Raw genomic sequence first — 27045 nt, forward strand, 5'->3', positions numbered from 1 at the left:
CAAACTTAACACATGCAGCTTGAGTAACACATTTTATTTGGGTTAAGATTTGACGTTGCATTTATTTCAGTTATATTTCGACAACAAACAAAACCAATTGTCATTCTTCTTCAGTAGAAAATTACTTACTTGTACGGTTTCTAACATTAGGACTGACTGACTGAGTTTGTTTTTACGCCGCTTTTAGCAATATTCCAGCAACATCACGGCGGGGGACACCAGAAATGGGCTTCACACATTGTGCCCATGTGGGGATTCGAACCCGAGTCTTCGGCGTGACGAGCCAACGCTTTACCCACTAGGCTACCCCACCCCCCTCTAAGTAAAGATAAACGAATGACGATGAAAAGGGTTACACATACATGTGCACAGATAGACAAAAACACATACTGCACCTACATAACATTTGCTATCTTGATCAAAAGTTAAAAGTAAAATCAAGGTCAAAAGTAGAAATATCGTGAATAAGATATTGTTTTCTAACTGATCAATATCTTTACCAAACTGAAGAACGTTTAAGATGGTATTGTATGCAAGAGTGATTTGACGTACAACACATTGTTTTTTAACCTGAAACTCATGAGGCAGATCCTGCTGATTTCAGTTAGAAACTGCACGTCCCGTTTGTCTAGGATAAATACTAAATTTGAAGCATATGACCGAACCCGAATTTTCATTTGAAACCCTTTTCAAGACTGATAATTTCAGTCCTTAGATTCTTATGGAACGATGAAATTCGTAGATTTTTCATTATGTCATCCGCCGTTTTACAGAAATCTGAAGAAGTGACAATTTGAAGTACAATCTGTTTTTGTGTCAACGCCTTCAAATGTTCAAAGTGACGTATAATGTGATGACATAGGCCTGTAACATCATTTGCGAAAACGTCTATGTTATATAACAGTCCCAGCTTACATTCTGTCGATGTTCCAACTGTAAGAAGTGACACATTAAAGTTATCGGATATCGACTGGAGAGCGAACGTGTCCGGTGTCATTATGTATTTCATATTTGATGTGAAGAGACGGAGAGGAACCCAATTAATTATCATTTTGCCTTCAGGAAACAGTGTGTCTCGGATTTTCTCATCCTCAAGCAATGACGTCATAGTTGATGAGGTAACTTCTTCCAGATAAGACGTTTTTGTTGGTCCTGGACGTTCAATGTCTTCAGTTTCCAACTGGTAACTTAGAATGGTCTGCAACAGGAAAGTAGACCAGACAGATATTTATTATAAATCAAGAGACAAAAACAACAGTCGAATTACCTCGCCTCTCAGTTGAACGAGGTGGTGCTGTTACCCGGAATAAGAATATGGTTGTATGATGCCAGTGGTATCTCATGTACAAGGTGTGATCAAGACATTTTGGTGGTATGTGCTGCGCAAAATGAAACCTCATTTTAAGCACTGTCTACCAAATATTGGCCCTAATGATCTAGCGGAGGCAGCTACATGTATATGTATAGTATTCCCGGAAATTATTGAAAATAATCGGCAAATATCTAATACATGTATATAAACAATGGAAGGTTTACTTAAATGAATATGTTGAGATATGATTCTCTTACAGGATAAGTGTCCTTTCAGTACTTTGTGAGACCTGGTTTCTCTGCATGCGCCTTGGTTCACTACCGAGCCAAGTTTGTAGGAAATTTTCTTTCTTCATATCCTCAATATTTCTAGGTCCTTTTTTATTTATTCTGTCCTTCATTAGTCCCCACACATTCTCAATAGGGTTAAGATCTGGTTGTAGCTGGGCCATGTCCTTCATTAGTCCCCACACATTCTCAATAGGGTTAAGATCTGGTTGTAGCTGGGCCATGTCCTTCATTAGTCCAAACACATTCTCAATATGGTTAAGATCTGGGCTGTAGCTGGGTCTAAAACTTGAACATTTTCGTCCGACTGTTTTGTGTGCCGGCAGTGTGTTTTGGGTCATTATCATGTTTTCGGTCGTTATCCAATTATCTTACAACAGTGTTCGGGCCGTTGGAAGGAGGCCATCATTTAAGATGTCAACATATCGTTCCTTCGTCAAATTTCCAGTGAAAATACACAACAGCGTCATTCCACGTGATGATATCCCACCCCACATGTAAAATTTCGGGCTATGTTTTGGGCGTTGGTATATAGGTTTCACGGCATCTTTTGTCCAAATTCCCACACAGTTAGGAAAAGCCAGACAGAACTTTCATCAGAAAGGAAAACATTATCCCAATGATGATTTTCGTGATCCCTACACCAGTTTAAACGCCTTTCTTTTTGTGCATCTTTCATCAATGGTGAGGGCAATTCCGCGCTCTTTCACCCAGTTTAATCTTTGTAATTCTTCTCTAAGGGTTTCATTACATGCCTGAGGACTTCCTCTATTAATCATCTCATTTCTGATATTCACAACGCTTTTCCAATTTCCCCTACTCAGAATCTGACCAAGAGCAGGCGATCCGTAGTACTGAACTTCCTTGGCCTCCCTGCCCCTGTCTTGTGCTCAATCCCAACTCCTGACTGAATATTCTTCAAAGTTCTGAATACTGTAGACAGTGGAATGTCATGTCTACCAGCTTACTGTTTTGCATTTATCACACCCCTTTCAAAATCATCTAGAACCAGTCTTCTGCTGTCACATCTGCCATGTCAACAAACAAAACCGGGAGATAACTCTTGATAACTCTTGATGTAGTAAGGTTCATTCTTTTAAAGCCTACAAAAGTTGCCTCTCCTATTGAGTACCTTAATACATACTGTAACACCTACATTGTATTTTAATATTCTATTATCAGTATTTGGAAACAAACATTTTCTCACTTATTTCTGGGAAAACTGTTTGTCGTCATGCCACAGGGATCGTCTCGTCACACCCCAAACATAATATATGGGAAGAAATCTAAAGAAAGTTCTAACCATTGCTGTTCAGCAATATCGCTGTTTTACGTGTGTTGTAACTAGTACTAGTATGTGTACCATACTAGTATCACGGGGTCGAATAGGTCCACAACACCCCATCTGAATCTACTGAAATTACAAGAGTTTGTCAATGTAAAGGTTGCTGTCTCAGCGCACAAAACACTGAACACGTGTAGAGGCATTGTACGGAACAGAGCTCGGTGCCTGTCTGACATGACTGAGAAACAAATTGTCCAGGAACTTTCCCAGCAGTCTGTCACAGCTGTGAAGAGATTCACTATCAAGAAGGACGGTGTGGTTCAACCCACAAACACCTACCTCTTTACGTTCGCCCGATCGAAGATTCCCGAAACTATTAGAGCCGGTTATTACAGCATTGGTGTGGAGGTGTATGTACCTAATCCACTCCGGTGCTACAACTGCCAAAAGTTTGGACATGGATCCAAGTCCTGTCGTTCTTCTGCTGTTTGTTACCGCTGTGGTGACAAGCATGAGAGCAATGACTGTACTAAGGAAGTGAAGTGTCCAAATGGCTTCCTCCAAATCTTGTCCTATGTGGCAACGCGAATCAGAGATCATAAAAATCAAGAACAAAGAAAATGTCTCTTTTCATGAAGCTAAGAATAAAGGGTTGCAAGTTTAACTGTAGCCCCTTCAACCATCACCTACTCTTCTGCTGTCTCCCGTCCTTCTATCACTACTGCAACTATCTCCTGTCAGACTGATCTGACATGGGTCATGTCTTCTCAGCCAACTCAACTCAACTCAGCCACTCCATCTCCAAACATAAAAGTCAAAAGTTCTGAATCACAAACACCAGAACAAATGCCCAAACCAGAAGCAGAAACTGCGCGCGAAAAAAGGGAAAGAAAGAAGCTACAGAGACTAAAGCAGCTTGAGCAACTGCCAAACACAAACCAAAGGCCACCTCTCCTTCAGAGGTCCCCGTCGAGGTCCATAACTCCATTGGCCCTCTGGATATGGAGGTCACTCCATCTCCACCTGACACCAATAGGAGTTCATCAAACGCTTTCTCACGTTCACGTTACATGTCACCAGTGGAAGCACCATGAATCCACAAAACATGATTCAATGAAATTGCAGAGGACTTAAGAATAATTATAATGAATCACAGTTATTGATTCAAGACTGCAAACCATCCTCGTTTTGTCTCCAAGAAACCTACCTAAAAAGGACTGATAAATTTGACATCCGTCGGTACAGTTCCTACCACTCCCTTTCTCCCCCCGGTGTAAAAGCTACAGGAGGCATCTTCCATAGCCCTGTTCCACTTAACACCAACCTACAAACTGTTGCTGTCCGCATGACTCTGAACATAGGGTTTACACTATGTTCACTCTATCTTCCGCCCTCCTCAACTGTCCACAATCAGATCTTCAGAACTTGTATGATCTACTCCCAAAGCCCTGCATAATCATGGGCGACCTGAACGGCCATAATCCTCCATGGGGAAGTACTGATACAAATAATAAGGGAATGGTCCTTGAAGATTTTCTCTCCAATAATGATATATGCATCTTCAACGATGGATCAAACACTTATCTCCATCTTGCCACTGGAACATACTCTGCACTTGATCTATCACTTACGGATTCTAATCTCTTAAACGAGTTTGAATGGTCGGTCCACGATGACCTTTGTGGAAGTGACCACTTCCCAACTATTCTTACTCCTATCAATCCCGCGGATGAACCACCTTCAACAAGATGGAATGTTACTAAGGCCAATTGGCCATTATTCCAAACTCTCTGCTCTGAAAAACTTATACCGGACAACTTCAGGAATGTTCCTGATCCCATGGAACTATTTTCTGATATCTTAAATACTATTGGAGACGAAACCATTCCTAAGTCCTCTGCAAACCCGCACATACGCAAACCATGGTTTGATACAAACTGCAAACAAGCTAGGAAAAATAGGAAGAAGGCGGAAAAATACTTCCGACAACATCCTACTGTGCATAACCTGAATGCCGTTAAAATGACAAATGCCGGGCAAGACGCACATTTAAACAAACTAAACGCCGGTCATGGAGGAAATATGTGTCCAAAGGATCCAAATCTGGTGTTCGCCATCTCAAAGATGGTGACTCTCTTTTAACAAATAAATTTGAAATTGCAAATAAACTTGGCGAAACTTTGGCAAACCACTCCTCTTTCACAAATTGTAACCCCAAGTTCCAGAAATACCAAACCCAACAAGAAAAGAAATCAGTCAATTTTAACTCTGATAATGGTGAGGATTACAATGAAACGTTTTCTCTGCCCTGGGGCAGGCTCACGACACTCCGGCAGGAGCTGATGATATTCATTATCAGCTCCTCAAACTCCTCCCTGATTCAAGTTTGGAAACACTACTCAATATATTTGATGACATTTGGACAACCGGCAACTTTCCTCCTTCGTGGCACAATGCCATTATCATCCCTATACCAAAACCTGGCCGGGATCATACTGATCCCTCAAACTACCGTCCTATATCACTAACTAGCTGTGTTTGTAAAACCATGGAGCGTATGGTCAACACTCGATTATTCTGGTACTTGGAGACCAATAACCTCCTTAGTGACCTTCAATGTGGTTTCCGAAAGAACCGAAGTACCACTGACCATCTGGTGCGTCTGGAATCTTTTATAAAAAATTCCATTGTCAACAAACAGCAAACAGTATCTATATTTTTCGATTTAGAAAAAGCATACGATACAATGTGGAAACATGGTATCTTAAAAGATTTACATGAATTTGGATTGAGGGGCAGATTACCTCAGTTCATATCTCAGTTTTTAAACAACAGACAATTTCAAGTACGGGTAGGTTCCACACTGTCTGAATATTTCCACCAAGATCAGGGCATACCTCAAGGCAGCATCCTGTCTGTCACCCTTTTTATCATCAAAATTAACAGCCTCACTAACATCTTGAACAGTTGTGTTGATGGGTCCCATTTCGTGGACGATTTCAATATTTCATGTCATGCACGCAATAGAAAGGCAGCTTCAACTCTGTCTAAACAAAATCCAAAAATGGGCCAATGAAAATGGCTTTAAGTTTTCAAAATCCAAAGCAAATTGTTTTCACTTTTGTCGTAAATACAAACCACACAAGGATCCAGACCTATCCTTAGATGGTACTCCCATCAAGGTAGTAGAAGAGGCCAAATTCCTGGGACTCGTATTCGACCGTCACCTGACATTCTTACCACACATAAAATATCTGAAACCTAAGTGCTTGAAGGCTCTGGACTTACTAAAAAGTCGTTTCAAATACAGAGTGGGGAGGGGATCCGCCTACTCTCCTTCACTTGTACAGATCTTTGGTTCGCTCTAAACTAGACTACGGCTCCATTGTTTATGGTGGAGCCTGCCAAAGCAATTTAGAAAAATTAGATTCTATCCACCACCAAGGCCTGAGGCTCTGCCTGGGAGCTTTTAGGACCTCTCCGGTAGACAGTCTATGTGCAGAGGCTAACGAACTTTCCCTTGAACAACGCCGCATTAAACTTTCACTGCAGTATATCACTAAATTACGTTTCAAATCAGTCCAATACAGCATACAATTTTGTTTTCAACCCTCTCTATAAAAACCTGTTTCCTAAACTGCCAAACCTAGTTCCACCAGTTGGAATCAGAATTCAAACACACATATCTGCAGCTAAAATTAATCTCAAATATCATAGCACATTACCGGCTTCGCCACCCTGGCAGATGGTGAAACCACAGGTCGACCTTACCTTCACTAAACTCAAAAAGACTGAAACAAATCCTTTGGTGTTCCAGCAGGAACACAACCAGTTACGTTCCAAGTATGACACCCATAGATCCATTTTCACTGACGGATCCAATGATGAGGGCCAAGTTGCTAGTGCTACAGTCATTGGATTCAAGACTGTTTCTTCTAGGATTCCCGACAACAGTCCATTCTCACTGCCGAGGCCAAAGCTATCTTCTCAGCTTTGACCTACTTGAAACAGCAGAATCATTCCAAAAACTTCATCGTTTTTACAGATTCATTATCTTGCCTTCAAGCACTTCAAAACGTTACTTCAAGTCACCCAATCATTCTGGACATTTTAGAACTTTACAACGACCTTTCTAATGGCCATGAGACATCGTACTCTGCTGGTTGCCGGGTCACGTTGTCATAGCAGGTAGCACAAAAGCTGATGCTGCAGCTAAAGCAGCTCTTGACAAGCCCTTATCGCCACTGCTGATCCCGTACAGTGACTTCAAAATCACTATCAAAAGCTACACTCGGGACCTCATGCAAAAGAGGTGGGACACTCAAGTAGGAAGAAATAAACTGTACGAATTGAAGCCAACCATTGGTTACACCTACTTGGGTTGTCAGTCAAGACGTGATGAGGTAATTTTACGATGATGTCGTATTGGCCACAGTCGGTTTACACATGACTATCTGCTGAAAACGGATGGGGATGGACCCCCCATATGTGTCTCTTGCGATGAGGTTTTCACCATCAAGCATATTCTGCTTGACTGTGTAGACTTATGGTCTGCATGGGACTCACACTATGATGCAACAAATCTGAAAGATCTGTTCTCCCGCGTGAGCGCTCATCTGATAGTGAACTACCTGAGGGAAGTTGATCTGTATCATAAATTGTAACTGTGTAATGTCACTGACAAATTGTCTGCCTTTAAATTTGGTGCTATGCCTTTTCCTGTCTTTGAATGACAATGTAATGAATATATGTTTTTGAAATAAAATACATTTTGACTCTGTACCTGCAATGATCATTAATGCAGACTTGTTCTCGTCAGTATATGGCTGAATATAATGCCGATGTGACGTAAAGCCTAACTGAACTCAACTCAACCATACTAGTATTATAAGTTGTTCACTGGTCTCGATGGGGACATGGGTTGATGTACCCTCTATGTTTGTTCATGATGATAATAGAGAATACACCAACCCATGGGCCCCGAGGAACCAGCGAACAACGTATGTATTTTACCTAACTCCTCAATATTAAGTTTGAACTGTTTAAAGAGCGGGTATCCGATCATAATAAGGAGTACTAGAGTTAGGAAATTAGCCAATACTAGATTTTCAGATGACATAGAATGTAGGAGACGACAAGAAAAACCAATTTAGAGTTATCTCACTTCCATCGATTTGCATTCGCAAAACATCGGTTATTTCAGTACATCATACGTGACTCAATTATTCGTGATAAAGAATTACTAACACGAAGTACAAAATGAATTCCCGCAGTTCGGCAATCCTTAGCGGGTAACATAGAAAGTTTTACTCGCTTGTAAGCGTGGTACATTGAAAATAACAGAAGAGCGCTCAGCCAATCAGAAAACAACATTTATACGTGTGAGGAAAGATAATGTCTGTTGTACATGTAGATTTTCACTTTGTAACAATGTCCAAGTATAGTACATTGTATACACCAAACGCCAAAAAAATCCGTTACCCTCCTTCTTTAATGACGGAGGTACCTATCTTCAGCTGGCGTTGTGATGCGTGGACGTCCACTTCTTGGTCTGTCTACGGTGACCTAAGTAAGTCTGAAGCCCTGAATAAGTCTTATAACCGTGATACGGTGGCATCCGAGGGCGTTGGCAACAGCATTGTATGTCAACCTCATCTGTACCATCTCAGAGGCTCTTTATCTCTCTTCAGCTGTTAATCGTGGCATATTTCTCGTACTTGTGTATCATATCATGTATTCAAGGCTCTCTTCATACCTATAGAATCATTCTACATGTGAAATGGATGTAAATACTGCTTGAATATTGCTGCGATTTGGCGATTGATATTACTATGTGTAAACAGAAAATAGAAAATGGTACTTTGCAGCAAAACATTTAGCAAAGATAATTTTAGATGTTCCTAAAATTATTTTCACAATATAAAAAACACGTTTTACTTGTTTTCACTAATGCAAATCAGTAGAGAATGTTTTAAAAAGACTGAAATCATAGGAATGATTATTTTACAATTGTACACACTCTACAACAGTTGTTTCTTGTTTTAATAGTTAAAAATTGTGACTTTAAATGGTTTATCATTGTCCCAAAGCAGAATTATATTGCATTCTTTCTTTCGGACATCAAAATCTCTGTTATTCGTTTCTATCGGTATAGACGAATATAGGACAATTTAACTGTTCTGAAAAGATGCATTTTACCTAAATATGAATGCATTTGAGAATTTTCTTTCGTGATTTGCATAAAGCTGTTTTAATAAGCTTTCTTGTAAACTAATACCTTCTAACATATCTTTGATAGTTTTTCAGTAATTCATAAAGGTAGGAGGGTAACGTTTCTTTTGGCGTTTAGTGTATGTGGAAAAAAATGTGTCTTCAGTTTTGATTTGAATCCAGTGAGAGCTATATGAAGAAACCTCCAACATACAAGCCTCTAGTAAAATGTTGAAACAGCTGACTTGTGGATGACAAACTTGAGGCATCAGTCACAAAAAATTCGTGAATTCGAACCCGCACTCTTAGAGTAAGGCACCTTATCGCCAGCGCAAAAAGTCAGCGTCTTACAAAACCACTTTCCACACTTCCATTTTCGTGGAAGCTACGGTTGCTCAGTGGGGTAGCCGACTTTGTGCGCTGGCAGTTAGGTGCTGTACTCTGAGTGTGCGGTGGGGTAGCCTAGTGGTTAAAGCGTCCGTTTGTCACGCCGAAGACCCGAGTTCGATTCCCCACATGGGTACAATGTGTGAAGCCGATTTCTGGTGACCCCAGCCGTGATATTGCTGGAACATTGCTAAAAGCGGCGTAAAACCAAACTCACTCACTCTGAGTGTGCGGGTTTGAATCCCATATGGGACATGCAACCCACATCCAACATCCACACAGTCCCTCCACTCCAGTTACCATTAACAACAAAATAAAAGTACTAGAATCTGTACTTTAAAGTAAAAGTGTAATTGCAAAAGTAACATGTTATGAGTGAGATGGGGTATGCTGCCTCTAATAGATTGTAGGATGGGTGGACGGGCTAATGGGAAGACAATACATCATTTCTCAGATGGGTTGTTGTTTGACTTCCTTAGCTATTTGAGTTTTAGTCACAGACCAATGAGACTTTTATCTGTTCGAGAATCGTCAACTGATAAATATGTTCTCTGAGAGGCATTTAAGAGTTATAAAGATGAATGAAAACCAGGTTCGATGGATAGAACTTGGTTTCCTTGATAAATATATGCATTGTTTTGCGCTTACGCTAAATATACAAACTGATTGGTTAGCTACAAACCTTTCTGGACGATACAGTATACATGTAGGTGTTTTCAAGGCTTTTCTTCCACGCTTCAAAGTTGTAATTTCTTGTGGTTATCACGTCGTATTTGATGCTGTCTACGTCTTTGTGTTCTGCGTGAACGTGTTTGAGTAGGCGACTGTAAACCCCTTTTCCCCGGAATCCTTCCTTCACCCTACCGGCTCGTACAAGAAAGGTCAGTCCATCGTCGATAAGGTGAACGCTGCAGAAGCCTACCTGTGGACGAAGAAGGCATTTTAACTATAATGTAAACGTTGAGGAATCTGTAAATTACTTTGGAGTTTATGTACCATAAAGTGCCATATTAAACAGTCGTTCCCAAGTTTCAAACATACCACAATAACAGTGAACTTTACTGAACTGATGTTTTAACAACTACTTGATTGCAATTGTATGTCATAGACCAGTCTATACCTATCCAAACAAGAACAATGGCAGAATTTCAGTCAGTGGTGAGTTAACATTTTACATCGCATCGGCAATATTACAGCCATATAGCGATGAAAACAAGGTAATCATTTTAAAACATCTGTCGACAAAGGACAGTAAAACAAACCAGAATATCACAGTATCAAGAATTACAACTAGCATCTATCTCTAAAAAAGGATTTCAAATCAGGACAAAACAATATAAAAATGGGCTGAGTATCGCCAACAACTGAAGGTAGGTCACCATACCAGGAACCATGTGGACTTACAGTGCCTTTGCTACCTGCATGGGTTTTAAGTTTTGGGACTTACGTATCCTCTCAGGAGGACAATAATTTTACGATACTGTAACCCCTTCGAGGATACAGCCGCTAACAATCGCAGTTGCTAATTTATACTCCCATGTTTAATTTTTTTTTATCTATTTACAAATCATATCATTCTAAATTAATCTAATAATTCTATTTCCTTACAAATCCAATTATTAATTGACAATTAACATTATTAAAAAGATCCTTAACTGTTTTGACATTGAAATATTTATCCCTTGTGATGGGAAAATCAATACAGTCAAGCAGGACATGCTTGAGTATCCTCACCTTTCAATAGGTATTCGTGTGTATATATTTTCAAATATGGACTGACAACCAAAGTAGGTGTAACCAATATAGGGTTTTTATTTCATGTAATTTATTTATACCTACTTGGGTGTCCCACTTCTGCTGCATCAGATCACGGATATAAGTTCTAATGCTAGCTTTGTAATCGGAGTACAGAATAAGAAGTGGTGTCACAGATTTATTGAGTGCTGCCTCAGCAGCAAAATCGGCCATTGTCTTCCCAGAAATACCAACATGGCTGGGTAACCAGCAAAAGACGATGTCGTATTGGCCAGTAGCAAAGATCATTATAGAATTCAATAATTTCGATTATAATGGATCATCTTAAATTCTCAATAATTTCTGGTTGTACTGTATCTGCCAGGATAAGCAGCAACGCCACCAGTTCACAATTATCGTCATCACCATCTCCAAACTGCAAGATCAAAATGACAAACAAATCCTTAACAGCGAACTACCACACACGAATGGATCATCTAATCCATCTCAGTCCAGTAAATCCTTTTGAGGCTGATGAAACCTCTCTATAACTTCCTGAGTTACAGGATAATATGCACCACACCTGACCAGATTTATGATGCATACCCATTGGTGTAGGTAAATCTGCAGCTATTTCAGGTAAAAATGGACGTCGTTGTGTGTTTATAAATACCCCGGTAAGGGAAACATGTACTGATGTGCTGTGGTTAAGGTATTAGATGAGAATGGCAACGTAAAAAGGGCATCACATGTGCGACAGGTGCTCGTTTATAGTGGTTTGAATATGTTTGGTTACTCCAGTATTTTGGTGGCAGAACACGTTTTTGGCTGCATGTAGAAGGAGAATACGAGGTTTCATTTCCAAACGTCAGCGCAAAAGAATATCCAGTCTTGATTTGTAGGTGTGACCAGCTTAAATACTAAAACAACATGGACAAAGAACGTCTTGGCGGACACAAACTGAAGCACAGTTCCAACTGTCAAGTCTTACACAGAAATGACCCAACAGGAGTATCACAGATCATAACAGGTGCGCCAAATAACAACTGCCGGCAGTCAGGAACCAACTGTAAACTTTCATATATTTTTTCTCTTTCCCAAATATGGAATTTGTTTCTGAGGATAGACAAGACTAGGTATGAAGTTCGGTATTTGATATTTGGTCGTCAGGTGAACCTGACAGTATGCGTTTGGTCGATGTACCTGATTTCCTGTCAGGTGTGACAGCGGTTCAGCGAGAAACGTTCATTTCGATGTCGGCGTTTGTGAAGGAATCGTGATTCAACACTGCACCATACTCGCCGCCTCATTGAGTCCATGCCTGTTACGTGTGGCCCCATCAAGTGCGGGCGGTGGGATAGCCTTGTGGTTAATGTGTTCGCTCATCACGCCAAAGATGCGGGTTCGATTCCCCACATGGGTATAACGTGTGAAGCCCATTTGTGGTGTCCCCGCTGCAATATTGCTAAAAGCGGTATAATTGTGAACTCACTCACACACTTTTAGTCGATCCTTATATGGACAAAACTCCAGAATGTTTGGTAAGGCACATATCTTGCAGATTTGGCAGTAGCCTGTCCATGTCGAAGAAAGTCCCAGATGTAGCAATCATGGGTGCTGACTCAACCACTTCTAGGTCGGTATACCAATCCCATATTCGAACTATAATGTTCTTGTGTACGTTGAAATGTTGAGCAACTGCAGACTGGAACTTTATGTGGCGACATAGCGAATGACAACAATCAGTCTCAGCATTGTCCCACTTCGAAATAAGACTTATTACTTTGCAATATTTCAAATTAGCTGTAGGATACAAATATGTTACTAGTTTCTATTTTCCCCTAACGGACCGGTGTAAAAGACATACATTAATGTTCATTGCTTTGTCAAGTGACGTAAATTGTAACTCACCCACATTAGTTCTCGCTTATGGGGAATCACTATAGCTGTGCACGAAGCTTCATTTAGCAACAGATGGTTACAAAGGTGGGTTATCAAGTTACGTACTATCTGCTTTCCGATGATGTAGACGTACGACCTGACGTTACGGTCGTCCATGAAGCTGTGGTAACGATGGCGCAAGTAGTCAGCGCCCATGTACACGTCCCCGATGTCCATTACGCCGTCGAAGTCACCAACCGTGGCAAGCCTTATGTGATAGTCCGACATGACTTTCCTGTAAAGAGACATGAGTCAGCTAGAAAAAGAGTGAGTGAGTGAGTGAGTGAGTATGGTTTTACGTCGCTGAGTAGTATACACAATGGGGCTACGGGACCAGATCCCTCCCATTTAAAGAATTGAGCCCTTGGGAAGTCCCTAATCCCGTAACCCCAGTGTGTATACTACTACTGAGGTGCATGCAAAATTTGATGAAATTCGGTAAAATATTTTCTGAAATATTTACTTTTAAGTGAGCATGGGGTGGGTCGGGAAAAGGCAAAATGTCCAACTTTTTGTCGTAATTAAGTCTTAATTAATCTAATGAAGTCATCGAGAGTGTTCCCAATGCCGTTTTATTAAAGCGTAACCTGCGTGTAGGCGTTAACGTTCACCCGCACGTAAACGGAGCAAACTTGGTATTTGTGTTGTTTGGCCCAGTGGAGTTTGATCCCTTTCACGATTTCGACGACCTTACGCGACAACGGCGGGCCGCCGAGGTAGACTTGGATGTACAGCGTGGATTTGGCCGGCAGAAATGGCGCTGTCTCGTCTCCGTTGCTCATCCCATGCTCTCCTTGTTGAAACTGGCCGTTATACAAATATCAACCGAGAAAAAAGAATGTGCAAACTATACTGAACAGCAAAAGTAACGCAAGTCTGGCTTTTTAATAGAAGACAACCAAAATCATGTCTAATCATTTATTCTATAGAAAACACTGTCAATTTAACAGTTGAAAGTTGCTGTTCACATTGAATTGCAATAAGTTCAAATTGATCACAGTCCGTCAAATGGAGATACCCCTGAACGCGAAAAGTGACAGTCTCTTTAGTAGCGCGTATAGCCACCTCGCCTCATTGAGTTCACTAGAGTCTGAAAGACTGCCTGAGGCAACTGGTTCCGCTCAAACACCAATCTCTATTCCAACTGTGCAAGTGTGAGTGGCTGTCTACCTGCCCCAATCCTCCGTCCAATTTCGTTCCAGAATGTTCAAAGGGAGCCATATCCGGGAAAGAGACGGTCATTGAAAAATGTTAACGTTGTTCTGAGCCAGATGATCCATCAACACCCTTGCTGTGTGAGGGCTGCTGGCGTTGTTGACGTGTCAAACCTGGCCCCACATATGGCCGTCGGCAGTGGATTCCAGCTGATTTGGTGATGACGTTGAGCAAGTCGTGTAATGTGGTAAGATGACAGCCCAATTGCGTAGCTACAGCGGTTGCAGAGCTACCTCCGTGCAACTTTCCAATGACCACTCCCCTCTCCTCAGTCGTTAGTCTAGGCATCGTTTGTGTGGCGTGTACTCCTCCTAGCGTCAATACTGAACTGTGTTTTGACACAAGCCTTTATAAAGAATACCTCTGAGTGAAATGCATGCTTTCCATCCAGAACCGTCGACGCACGTGCTAAAATTATGGTTTTGCTGCACTGTTGGTGTGTTTGTGCGAATGGTTCGTATGGACGTCAAATTGCATGACATCATCTCATCTGGGATCATTACGTCACTTTACCATGAAAGTTCCATAAACATGAACGCTTACCTTCATGAAATTTCATTTTTTCGAAACTTGCGTTTCTTTTGCTGTTCAGTATATGTAACTTTAAATTGATTGAAGACAAATACCACTTTTTAATTGTTTTTATTTTCCATGATACTTACCACTCACAGAAATATATATTCCATCATGTTATTATAATTATCCGAACACTACTAAAGTTTCACTATTGTTAACAAATTCTTATGTGGAATTACAGCTGTGTGGGTTTCATCAAAATGCAAGAAAAAAAATACCTACCTGTTTACATTGGTGTCCAACCATTCCAAAGTTTATTAAAGCTTTTTATTTCTACATTGCAGTGGACGAACACGTGCCAAACCCACTGAGATGTTATAAATTTTAAAGATTTGGACATGGAGCTAAATCCCATCATGGAAAGAATACTGTTTACTTCGTTGCAGTGGCATTCGTGAGAGTTCCGATGGCACAAATGAATCTCTCATGCGCCATCTGTTGCGCGGCTTTTGCCGTCTTTTCCCTCAGACCATGCTAAGGTTCCGAATCGAATGGTCAACCCTCCAGTTTGTACTCACAGGAGTTGGTGTCCATCACGTTCACTGTCACCAGTTGAATCACCATGAACGGCTTTCACCATCTAATACTGTGGAACTGCAGAGGACTTCGGAACAATTCTAACGATTTGCAGTTATTATCACAAGAATTGAAGCCATCAGCATTTTGCTTGCAGGAAACATACTTAAAAAAGACAGATCAACTGAGAACTGGACAATATGTGTCTTATAATTTCTTTTCACCTCTCTCAATGCCTCTCTGCAAACTGTGGCGGTTCGGATCACCATGTACATTGTTTACTCGTTGTGCTCTCTCTACGTTCCTCCATCCTATTCTCTTCAGCAAAATGATCTTCAGACACTCTATGACCAGCTTTCAAAGCCTAATATTATAATGGAAGATCTGAACAATCATCTTTGGGGTAGCACTCATACCAGCAGTAGGGGAATATTCTGGAAGAATTCTGTTCGCCAATGATTTATGTGTTTTGAATGATGATTCTGAAACATATTTACACCCTGGTACCGGCACATAATCTTCTCTTGATTACAGACGCAAACCTGCTCAATGAGTTTGAATGGTTAGTCAGCCTGCGTTTGACCCTTCTAGGCAGTTTGCAGATGATCAACAGCAACCAACACGAGATGTCACTGATGTACCTGGGTCATTACCCGGTTCATGTTCAAACAGTTAGACACAAAGGCAAAGGCACGTACCACCTAGATGTGATAGGTGTGGATATCTTATCCATAATGCACGTCCTCATGTTCGATAGTATGGTGATCTACCTTTATTTATTGGCAAGCTATAGCCTGTTGTTATATTGTTGTTTTACTGTCCTTCGTTGACAGTTGGGTTTTTTCGGTAAATTACCTTTAATTATTATTAATCTATAACTTGATTTAGTCACGATATGGCTGAAATATGGCCAAAGTATCAATGACAATTAGTTCGAGTAGAGTCATTTGTTAAAAGATGCAATTGTCGATAACCAACATGCAGTGTCTGTCTTGTTTACTTAGAAATGACATTCGACACTACATTGAAAAATGGCATTTAAAAAGATTTACATGGCTTTGGATTCATATCAAGTTTTTAACAGAAAGGCAATTTCAAGTCCGCATGGATTCTACCAGTTCTGGTCATCATACTCAGGATCAGGGCGTCCCACAAAGCAGTAATTTATCTGTCACATTGTTCAGTATTATAATTACTAGTCTCTCTAAGGTTATAAATGACACTTTTGTGAATGTCGTGGGTTTTTTCATGTCGTGGAAAGAAATATTATGAATACTATCGAAAAGCAGTTATAATTTTGTCTAAATAGAATTCATAAATGGTCGTTAGAAAATGGATTTAAATATTCAAAGTGACAAACAAATTATATCCAAGTACAAACCTCACAGAGATTCAGTTTCAGATGGCACTCTATAAAAGTTGTAAAAGAGGCCAATTTTTTGGTATAATTTTTTTAATCACCACTTGACCTTTTAACCACAATATATATGCCTGAAGGTCTAGACTACTGAAAGTTATTTCCAATTCAAAGTTGGGAGGTGATCAAAAACCCTCCTCCAATTTTACAGAGCACTAATCCGTCTATTCTGGGTTCAATTTGTGTTCTATGTCTAGTTTTGGTGAAAATTGAGCTTGATGATACATAACCTTGAAAGTGGGTTTACGTTGTACACTAAGTGGTTTTTGGACCAATCAGCAAATCCAGTTTGATCACGTGACATGGAGATGGAACAATCTGGAAGTTATAATCATCATTATAGACATACAACTAGAAGATTGGAACATTGCCTCATTTATTATATATTTAATGGAATTCCTAAACTATGAAATTGAAACAAGTTAAAACAACAACAAATACAAGCTGGTACGGTAGACGTAATCATAAAATAATCGTACAATAATAATACAGCTGTATTTCTGACACAAAGAACACGCTATTTCTGAACAAAATTACAAACTAATCTAGCTCCTAGCGTTTGTTTTGATAATTTCTTATTTATTTCAGAAACTGTAACAAACTTTGGGCTATTTCTTTTTTATATAACACCTGTATGTGCAAAATTCCAAAGAATTTGATCAAATAGTTTTGAAAATATTGTTGTTCTAAACTTCAAGATCGATTTTCTCGAAAATAGTGTTTTTTGGACCTAGAACACTCTGGCTTTCAGGTGACGAATTTATCATCAGGGTCTAAGGCTTGTTCTGGGTGTCTTCGAACATCTCTCGTTAAAAGCACATATGTTGACGCTGCTAAGGCGTAACCCACTAAAACATCGGCGCATCAAATTGTCCTTTCAATATATGACTAAATTGTTTTCAAATCCATCTAATCCTGTCTTTGACTGTATGTGTAATTTAATCCTCTATATGATGATCTGTAGTTTTAGAAACAATCCATCATCCCTCCCCTTGGAATAAGACTAAAACCTGAAATGTCTACTGCAAAAATGGAACTCACTGTTTTCTCCTGCCAAAATTCTGTCCTCTCCTCCGTGGTAACAGGTAGATCTTTCATTAACAAAGCTAAAGATGTCAGATACAAATCAACTAATTTATCAGCAAGAGTATAACCAATTACGAAAATGTTATGATGTTTATAAAGCTATATTTACTGATGGATCCAAGGATGGTATCACAGTTGCTAGTGCTGCTGTCGTTGGATCACGGACCATATCTCCAAGATTACAAATAACTGCTCAATATTTACTGTCGAATGAAAAGCTCTATTAACAATGCTAACATATACTGAGTCAAAATAGAAACTTCACAATTCATATTTGTAAATGCAAATATGGGTATAGTAGACAGTTTTCAGGTACCATAACATTAATCCCCAAGTATACCAAAGCACATTTAAGTCAGTCCAAACATCGTGCACCCCACAGTAGTGCTAACACGTGTTTTTCACGTGCCACTGGACACGTGATCTTATCTTTGCATGTGCATTCGACCTCACTTGTTCCCAAGTGCAAAAACACTTTGAAGCACTATTCAGAACATCCAATTCTCACGCCGCGCCTCTCAAACGTGCACCGTGAAGTTGGCATGCTGGAAGCGGGAACGTCAGTAAGTGATGATGTGAACTTTGGATCACTTTTTGCCAGTTCTGCGTTATTGCGCTCTATTTTGTACTATGCAAGTCATTAGTGTTGAAGTGAACTAATGGCGTGGTGTAGAACAACCAAATATTCATCAGACAAACTCCGTTTAAGACGAATAAAGCTACGGAAGGACGCTAAAACGAGTCTGTGAAAGAGCTATATAAAGGTTGGTTGTTGCATTGTGCGACGGGCCTTTTCACATGAATGGATTTATACACATCTGTCTGCCATCATCAAGTTGTTCAACGTGCTTGCCTATTCAACTGCTGTCACTGTAAACAACCTTCAATCAGTATATCTGTTCTCACTGTGAATGTCAAGACTCTGGTGAGTTAATATCTTATATTTGTGACCCAATATGTTAGATTTGTGACTCAATTGCATTGTACTAGAAATATGTATTGTCATTCATTGTACCTTGCTCATTGTTTATATATTATTGAATATTTCGGACTTGCCCGTGTTCTATTTTGCTGGTTCAAAGGGGACTTTTAAACCTTTTGTCACGGCAAATTATTAACCGTAAAATATCAATATGACTTGGACGAAAGATAATCGAGGGATCTGTCAGAAACTGTTTGTACGATAGTTTGTATATGTAATCCCTTTTTAATTGCGATTAGCATGCACAACCTCGGTAGATTCAGTTGCTACGTATATCTTAAGCTTAGGTTCTAGTCCCTGTTTCACAGCTGATGTTATGAGCGACTATGGTGGTTCAGTGGCATACCTTCATTTAGCTGCAGATTGCACAATGACACCCATTATATTCTGTTCATGACACCAACACAGTCTTTTATCCTATATGAATTTTTGATAAAAATATGTCCCAAGAAAGTCTACAATACTCTGGCAAACCTAGACTTCTAACATTTGAAAATGGCATTTATATTTTATATATATTTCACGAAAATATTTCATCTTAGTGATTAAAATGCCTTTTGATCCATACATGAGAACCACATGTTCAAATCTTTGTATATCAGGGTTCCAATGTTAAGCAATGGAAGTACTATCACGAAACGGCACAGCCTTTTCTTTTCACTATACTGATTCTGAAGTTCATATGATTATAACCCCATGCGTGGTACGACGGCTGCTTGAAAAATGCCAATCCCCATCTGGATGACCTCACGCCAGTGTAGGCGTATTTAGTAATTATTAGTTGTCCACCCATCAACTCTTGCGCTGTTTCCGGTCGCCATCTTTTTCTTGTCTCGTGTTGACACAGTATGTGTGTTTTTCCTTCGACAATAAACAGTCAAGATACCGACACTGGTTTGTGCCTCAACCTGGCGTTAATGGCAACGGTTGCATACAACGGTAACTGTGAAATGTGAACTGTGGACACCTAACAAAGAAGCAGCCATTTGAAAGACGCACTGGTATGAGTATGGTTTGTACCATTCCCCATGACGTCAGTGTGTTAAACCACGGTGTTTTGACGTGTATGTTGCGGTTGGAACCAAGCGGCGACCGCAGTTTTCATTCATTGTCACAAACTGCTTGTAGGTAACGTTGATTAACGTCAGGCACTCGTCTTCGTCTAACCATGTGCTTCGTCACATACATATTTATGAAGGAATAAGAAATGGGTTTTAGTTTAGTGTCTCTATATAAAAGCACACATAGAGACCTCACTAGAATAACGATGCTATAAGCATCAGGGCGACCACTGATTTAGTCTAGAGATAATCAGTACACAGCAATCAATACATAATATCATAGCCAATACGTAGCAAGCTGTTCCACATCGTTTATCAGGGGACTGTTTTCGGGTGAAATTATGAACACTTGATGACTGATATCATCTTATCAAACGGACGGCATTTATAGTCAGCGTTTTACTTTGATATGTATGTAAACCTATGTTATATGTCGTATCCAATATGCGCACGCAGCTTGCTTTATAATTAATCTCATTGAAATAAGCTTATTTATGAAATCATGTCATACTGTCTAGTCATTTACCTTTATCTTTCAATCCTGATTTGTGTGTGTGCACTCTCTATCCGTTGGACACATTCAGATCCTCTCTGAAGACACCTGAGTGTTGAAGCTTTGAATCAAACACATAGAGTAATGTTTGTGTCGCATTTCATGTTCATAAATGTTGCATCGTAATAAATAGGATCGCCACATGCGCAATAGTCACCGAAAGATACTGAAATAGAGCGTCTTACTGTACGTCTAGGTCCATTATTATAATAAGCTACATGGTTGGTTGGACATGACATCATAAAAAGGCCATGAACATTGATATAATTACATAATTTGCTTTCTCATGACTATAATTAGAAAAATAAATGTATTTCTCATGTTCAGCAATTAACAAAAGCATAACCGCTCCACCGATAATATTCAAAACACTAAATACTGAACGGATCGCCAGCAACCAATGAACTCTCATGAATTAATTACAAACAAATATCTGATGAATAGGGGTGCTCAAGGAAAGTCGAGGTCACCTCGCCCCACTGACGGCACACACAACAAACTCATTCAGTGTCTATTGCAGCAGGCCAATTAGTTACCCGAAAAGATATTCACAGGTACACTTGGTACAATTCAAAAAGGGGAATTGTGTGGGACATCTTGTTTGTAATTCTGATCTGGAAATGGAGTCAACAAGCCCAAATGAAACCTATGAAATCCCCACCAGGTCTCGAATGCTCACAGCCCAATCAAACAACCTCCGAGGAGGATTTCCAGAATCATAAGTCATTATGAAAAATTACGATGACGTAATACATACTAGTTTTGGAGTAAATCGTATTTATCCTTATGAATCGTCTCATGACATTTATTGCTAGATCCCGATAAGTCTGTTTAAATGTGAATCGGGGACAATTGCCCTCTACTAATTGTGATCCAGTTTGGGGAAACGATTGAAAAGTCACCTGTGATATTAGTATCGCGAGGTACGGCTTACCCATTCACTTTTAACAAAAATATCCTTCTTTTAAGAATATATGCAGTTCAACCAGATGTGTTCAACCATTCATTTGTGGATTTCGGGTTCTTCAATCTCAGACAGTTCTTCTGTAGAAACTAGAGAAAATCACCAAACGAAATTATAGGTGTATTAAAATGTTCAATTAAATATGAGGGTCGTTTGCACGCTTATAAATTGTGTTGTAATATCACTTAACCTTTAAGAAAGCTTGAGGAGGATCTGCCGGATGTAGCTGTCTTCGGCCCTGTCCTGTTTGCTGGTGTATCAAGTTGTTGATGATGGCCTGGCTGCAGTTGTAGGTTTTTGCCAGCTGTGAAGCCCCCATATCGACCACACCGCTCGCCCTGTCTCTTTGTGCTTGCGTTAGTCTTGGCATATTCGTGGTTGGTTTTTTTTTGGGGGGGGTTCTTTGGGGAGTTATCCAGCATCAGTATGTATGCCATAATCATGCACGGGCATTAGACCTATGCACCATAATTCCGTTTTTCACATTTTGAAAAATGCACGATTGGTAGGAAGTTTTCAGACTGCTGCGTTGTAATGGAACCGTGTTGCGTTTTGGCGAATGTTGATTGCCCGGGTTCAAACCTTACCAACGTTGTTGTTCTGTGTACATTTACTTTAAAAGAGATAACTTTCTTTTGTCAGAGAGTTTAGATGGAATATCAGCTCTTCGTGTATTTCCTCTCATTAATTTCAGAAACCCCAAGTCAAATGTGGTGCATATTCCGTCTTTAGGTCTTAAAATGTAATGAACCATTCACATCTAATCAACGTAAACACATGTTTTCTTTCGAGGGTACGGTTGGACATATATTGCTTTATGGCATGACGTCATAGTTAACTATTGTCCAAGTAGTCTATCGATGCTCATTGATTCTTAACCTAAATTCTGTTGCGTGTACATTAACTTGGAAATATACACAATTACAAATGCACTTTACGATCGATTTTCTCGAAAATAGTTTTTTGGGACCTAGAACACTCTGGTTTTCAGGTGACGAATGTATCATCAAGGTCTAAGGCTTGTCCTGAGTGTCTTCGAACATCTCTCGCTAATAGCACATATGTTGACGCTGCTAAGGCATACCTAAAACATCGGCGCACGCATCAAATTGTCCTTTCAATATATGACTAAATTGTTTTCAAATCCATCTAATCCTGTCTTTGACTGTATGTGTAATTTAATCCTCTATATGATGATCTTTAGTTTTAGAAACAATCCATCATCCCTCCCCTTGGAATAAAGACTAAAACCTGAAATGTCTACTGCAAAAATGGAACTCACTGTTTTCTCCTGCCAAAATTCTGTCATCTCCTCCGTGGCAACAGGTAGATCTTTCATTAACAAAGCTAAAGATGTCAGATACAAATCAACTAATTTATCAGCAAGTGTATAACCAATTACGAAAATGTTATGATGTTTATAAAGCTATATTTACTGATGGATCCAAGGATGGTATCACAGTTGCTAGCGCTGCTGTCGTTGGATCACGGACCATATCTCCAAGATTTACAATAACTGCTCAATATTTACTGTAGAATGAAATGCTCTATTAACAATGCTAACATATACTGAGTCAAAATAGAAACTTCACAATTCATGTTTGTAAATACAAATATGGGTATAGTAGACAGTTTTCAGGTACCATAACATTAATCCCCGAGTATACCAAAGCACATTTAAGTCAGTCCAAACATCGTGCATCCCACAGTAGTGCTAACACGTGTTTTTCACGTGCCACTGGACACGTGATCTTATCTTTGCATGTGCATTCGACCTCACTTGTTCCCATCAACTGTACAAAGTGAAAAAATACTTTAAAGCACTATTCAGAACAGCCAATTCTCACGCCGTGCCTCTCAAACGTGCACCGTGAAGTTGGCATGCACAAGTGTCAAATCAGACCTACCGGTACAATCAGAATTGACACACTGACACTCGTGTCTGGGTAATTAAATGACAAATGACATAAAGCCAAATCATCAGTCAATGTAAACTGAATGTATTAAGACAGGAGAGACCAATTATATCATAGTGAACAGAAAAGTACATATTACAAGTGGGGTATGCAAGTGCAATATATATTGTGTAGTAGTATATTTATTTTAATTTTTACAAGGATTTAGCATTGTTAAGTAACTTGCATTGTGAATCAGTCCGTCATTAACCTGCAAGAACAAAATATGCTGTTGAAATACAAGCTCCGAAATCATTTGACATACAAACACAAGAATGAATTCTACGCATATGTTTTCCTAACTTGGAAACTCGAAGGGCCCTCGTTACAGAACAGGCCTCCGCCTCTGTGTACATGTACTTTAACATACACTCGTCAAAAAAAGAAACGCAAAATGAAATTTGAAAATAATGATCGAAAGTTTGTGCGTATATGTCAAATTAAGAATGTTTTGAGGGTTGAATATTGTTGTTGGTATGGTTTAGAAGAACATGCCAAAACAACCATAACGCATCGCGTTATAAAATGCGCCACCCTAGTTATCTCGGACCTCGGGGACACACGAGGATTCGACGAACCCAGAGCCGAAGGCAAGCTGTACTCCTTGCAACTGGAAAACAATGTCTACAAACGCACCGAAGTGCCCAGCGGTGGCGACGGTTGCGCCAGCAACCTAAGAGATTTGGACGATGTAGAGACCGGGGGACCCATAAACAACACTCCATACAATCTCGATCGAAACGACAACGACAAATGGGTGATGGTCACGGCATTCGATGTCGAGACACAGGGTACCTCCGAAAACACCTTGTACCATCTCGTACGCACCGATGATAACCAATGGAGAATGATCTCGCCTAAAATCGACTGGCTACTCGATATCAACGTCGTCTAGGATCATTACGTGACGATCATCAACGTCGTTTAAGGATCATTACGTGAGCGTGCTCGTGAGGGTCGTCCCGAGAAAAGCAGACCACATGCTATCAAGTCGATCGAACCTCCAAAACGGCACGAGTTTGCAGCTGGTGACCGGATTCAACGAATCATTGAACATGTTACAAGGGATTCCATCGACCAAGACGCTATGCATCAAGGTATTTCTCGGAGAGCCCCCGGCATCCGGTGATGACATTGAAATCGTGACGAGAGTTGGAGAAGGATATTTCGCTCAACAAAATTTTCTTACCCACGAATATACATCTCATGAGCTTGAAGTTCACGCACGAAACACTTTCCGAAAACCAATTGAAAACTATTTCGTAATTAATATGTATAATGATGGGTGAACATTGCATCATGAAATGCGCCGCACTAGCGCTCTCCGATCTCGGGGACACGCGAGAATTTTATCAACCCGGCACGGAAAATGCCTTGTACGCATTTCACTTGCAAAATCATGTTTACAAACGACAAGAAGTGACACCCGAATTGAACTGGATAATCAATATTACCATCACCCACACATACGTTGTCACAGATGATGAGGGGTATGTCACCAAAATAAAAAAACAGTGGGCTTCTACTCGGTACTTTAGTAACTAAAAAAAAGAAGACAGCGTTCCTAAATGCAACATATGTAGGCGAAAAGAGCAAAATGTTAGTCACCCATCCGGAAAACACACTTAAACTCCATTTAAGTCCCAATAAATGGGTAAATGTTATACAAGTTTCTACACTTATTATTGAAATCTATCTTTATCGTCCCCCGCAGAAGATGTTAAAATTCTGGATGGATTAAAAATACGTTGGATTCATAACAATGCATGGCTACGTTGCCATATTTATGTGTGACCAGGAACACCTACCTTCACAAGCCGCAAGGGGATCAGGGTTTTTCAAGATTTATCGGTTCCCCTTCTTTCACTAAAGATTTTATTTTTATCCGAACATATGGGCCTTATGAGCGTAAAGTATACGCCCGAGAAATTGACGGAAAACCAATTAAATATTATTTCATAACTGATATCAATACACAAAGACGGGATTTATCCCGCCATGGACGAAGTAGCCAAAACACTTGAGATCAGGGTTCTGGCCGAAGCCAAGTTGAACACGATCGATGATCTCGTACCAACGGCGCTCACCGACAGCAAGATCACGGAGGAAGAGTTCCGTCTGATCTTGGGAGAACTCGCCAAGTACCACAGCATGAAACGAGATTCGAACCAAGGTCCGGAAGACGAGCGACATCGGCGAAGATGAGAAAAAGCTCATAGAACAGGGCAGGCAACAGGCCCGGCAAGTGTTCCTTTCCCAAACCAAAAGATCATAGGAGATGATTCCTCGACATCAATGTAAATCCGTAAAATAATCCGATGGTTTCAGGGTGTTCAGCAAAACCTTTAAAGTGATCGAAACGATTTTGCATGGACGGAGAATGATGGAACGCCATCATTCACACCTAATTTTTAACTCCCGCAGGGGACGGAGTTTGACAAAAATAACACTTATAGGGGACCTGAGCCCGTGTCACCAAACCCTATACTACTTGATGAGCTTGACTATTATGGAACACAACCAAAAGCCGCAATTATTGCTTTTCACGTGCAAAGCAAGTTTACAACCTATGACTATAAAAGACCCAAATGCATCTGGCAAATTCATCCAAGACCCTTGCAAATACTGGTTGAGAAAATTGGATGTCTCAACGGTGCCTACCGAAATATTGCCATTGGAGATTACAAGCTGGCGAATGCACAATAACTCGTTTGTGGGATCGTTTTGTGCGTTCCAATTCAACAAATGACCAACAAGACCAGGAAGACCGCGAGTCACCACACCAGCCCAAGATCGCTACAACCGGGTAACCCACCTACGTGACTACCATCGTTCCGCCGGGACACAGCACAAGAACGATTTTGGAGCCCGGGGAATGTCCGACCAGACAACCAGGAACCGTCTCCGAGAGGCAGGTATGTGTGCCAGACGTCCAAATGTTGCCCCCTCTCTGACACGATTTCATCAACGTCCGCGAGTCAGATAGTGGAGGCACATATAGTTATAGTTCAGTGATGAATCGCGGTATCACTGTACAACTCTAAAGCGACCTGACAGAAGATCGCGTATCACCTCAAGCGTCTGACGGAGACCACGCAATGAACGTTTTGCACCCAACTGCATCAGGCAGGTGGACAGATTTGGTAGAGACGGTGTCATGGTGTGGGGAACCATCTCATACACCTGCAGATCGGAACTGGTGCTCGTCCAAAGCAATCTAACGGCCGCTCGAAATAACGACCAGATTCTCTGTCCTCACGTGCATCGCCTTGTCGACCGCCAGAGGGAGCTGTTCCAACATGATAACGCCAGACCTCACACAGCACGTGCTACATTGGACTACCTGGCCAATAACAACATCAATGTCCTCTTCTGGCCCTTCCGATGCCCGGATCTGAAACCTGTGGATCAGATCAATAAACGAGTACGTCAACGTCGTTATCCGCCATTGCCCCTTTAACAGTTGTTCAACATGCTGCAGGGGGAATGGAGTAGGATTCCACAACGAAACATCCAACAACTGATTCGATCTGTGTCAACGAAGTTTCGTGCAGTCTTAGCAGT

At 40.4% G+C, this 27045-nt stretch overlaps 1 protein-coding gene across 1 annotated transcript; it reads right to left on the reverse strand.

Annotated features, from left to right (window-relative positions):
• Window positions 1-18: 18 nt before the first annotated feature.
• LOC124255969 (histidine N-acetyltransferase-like) lies at window positions 19-20738 on the reverse strand. The gene is made up of 4 exons (XM_046689919.1): window positions 20536-20738; window positions 13223-13391; window positions 10164-10403; window positions 19-1198 (listed from the first exon to the last, which is right to left on the reverse strand). The coding sequence occupies exons 2-4, from the start codon at window positions 13382-13384 to the stop codon at window positions 674-676; spliced, it is 927 nt and encodes a 308-aa protein (XP_046545875.1). The 5' UTR covers window positions 13385-13391; window positions 20536-20738; the 3' UTR covers window positions 19-673.
• Window positions 20739-27045: the final 6307 nt, after the last annotated feature.

Source organism: Haliotis rubra, unplaced genomic scaffold (genome assembly GCF_003918875.1).
Source record: "Haliotis rubra isolate DU_JTF1 unplaced genomic scaffold, ASM391887v1 Scf614, whole genome shotgun sequence".
NCBI lineage: Eukaryota > Metazoa > Mollusca > Gastropoda > Lepetellida > Haliotidae > Haliotis > Haliotis rubra.

Coding starts and splice junctions, on each gene's coding strand:
- LOC124255969 (XM_046689919.1), bottom strand. CDS start 13,384: ATGTCGGACTATCACATAAGGCTTGCCACGGTTGGTGACTTCGACGGC. Junction 10,404..13,222: donor ACATCATCGGAAAGCAGATA/GTACGTAACTTG, acceptor CTTCGTCCACAG/GTAGGCTTCTGCAGCGTTCA. Junction 1,199..10,163: donor ATACTGTATCGTCCAGAAAG/GTTTGTAGCTAA, acceptor TTCCTGTTGCAG/ACCATTCTAAGTTACCAGTT.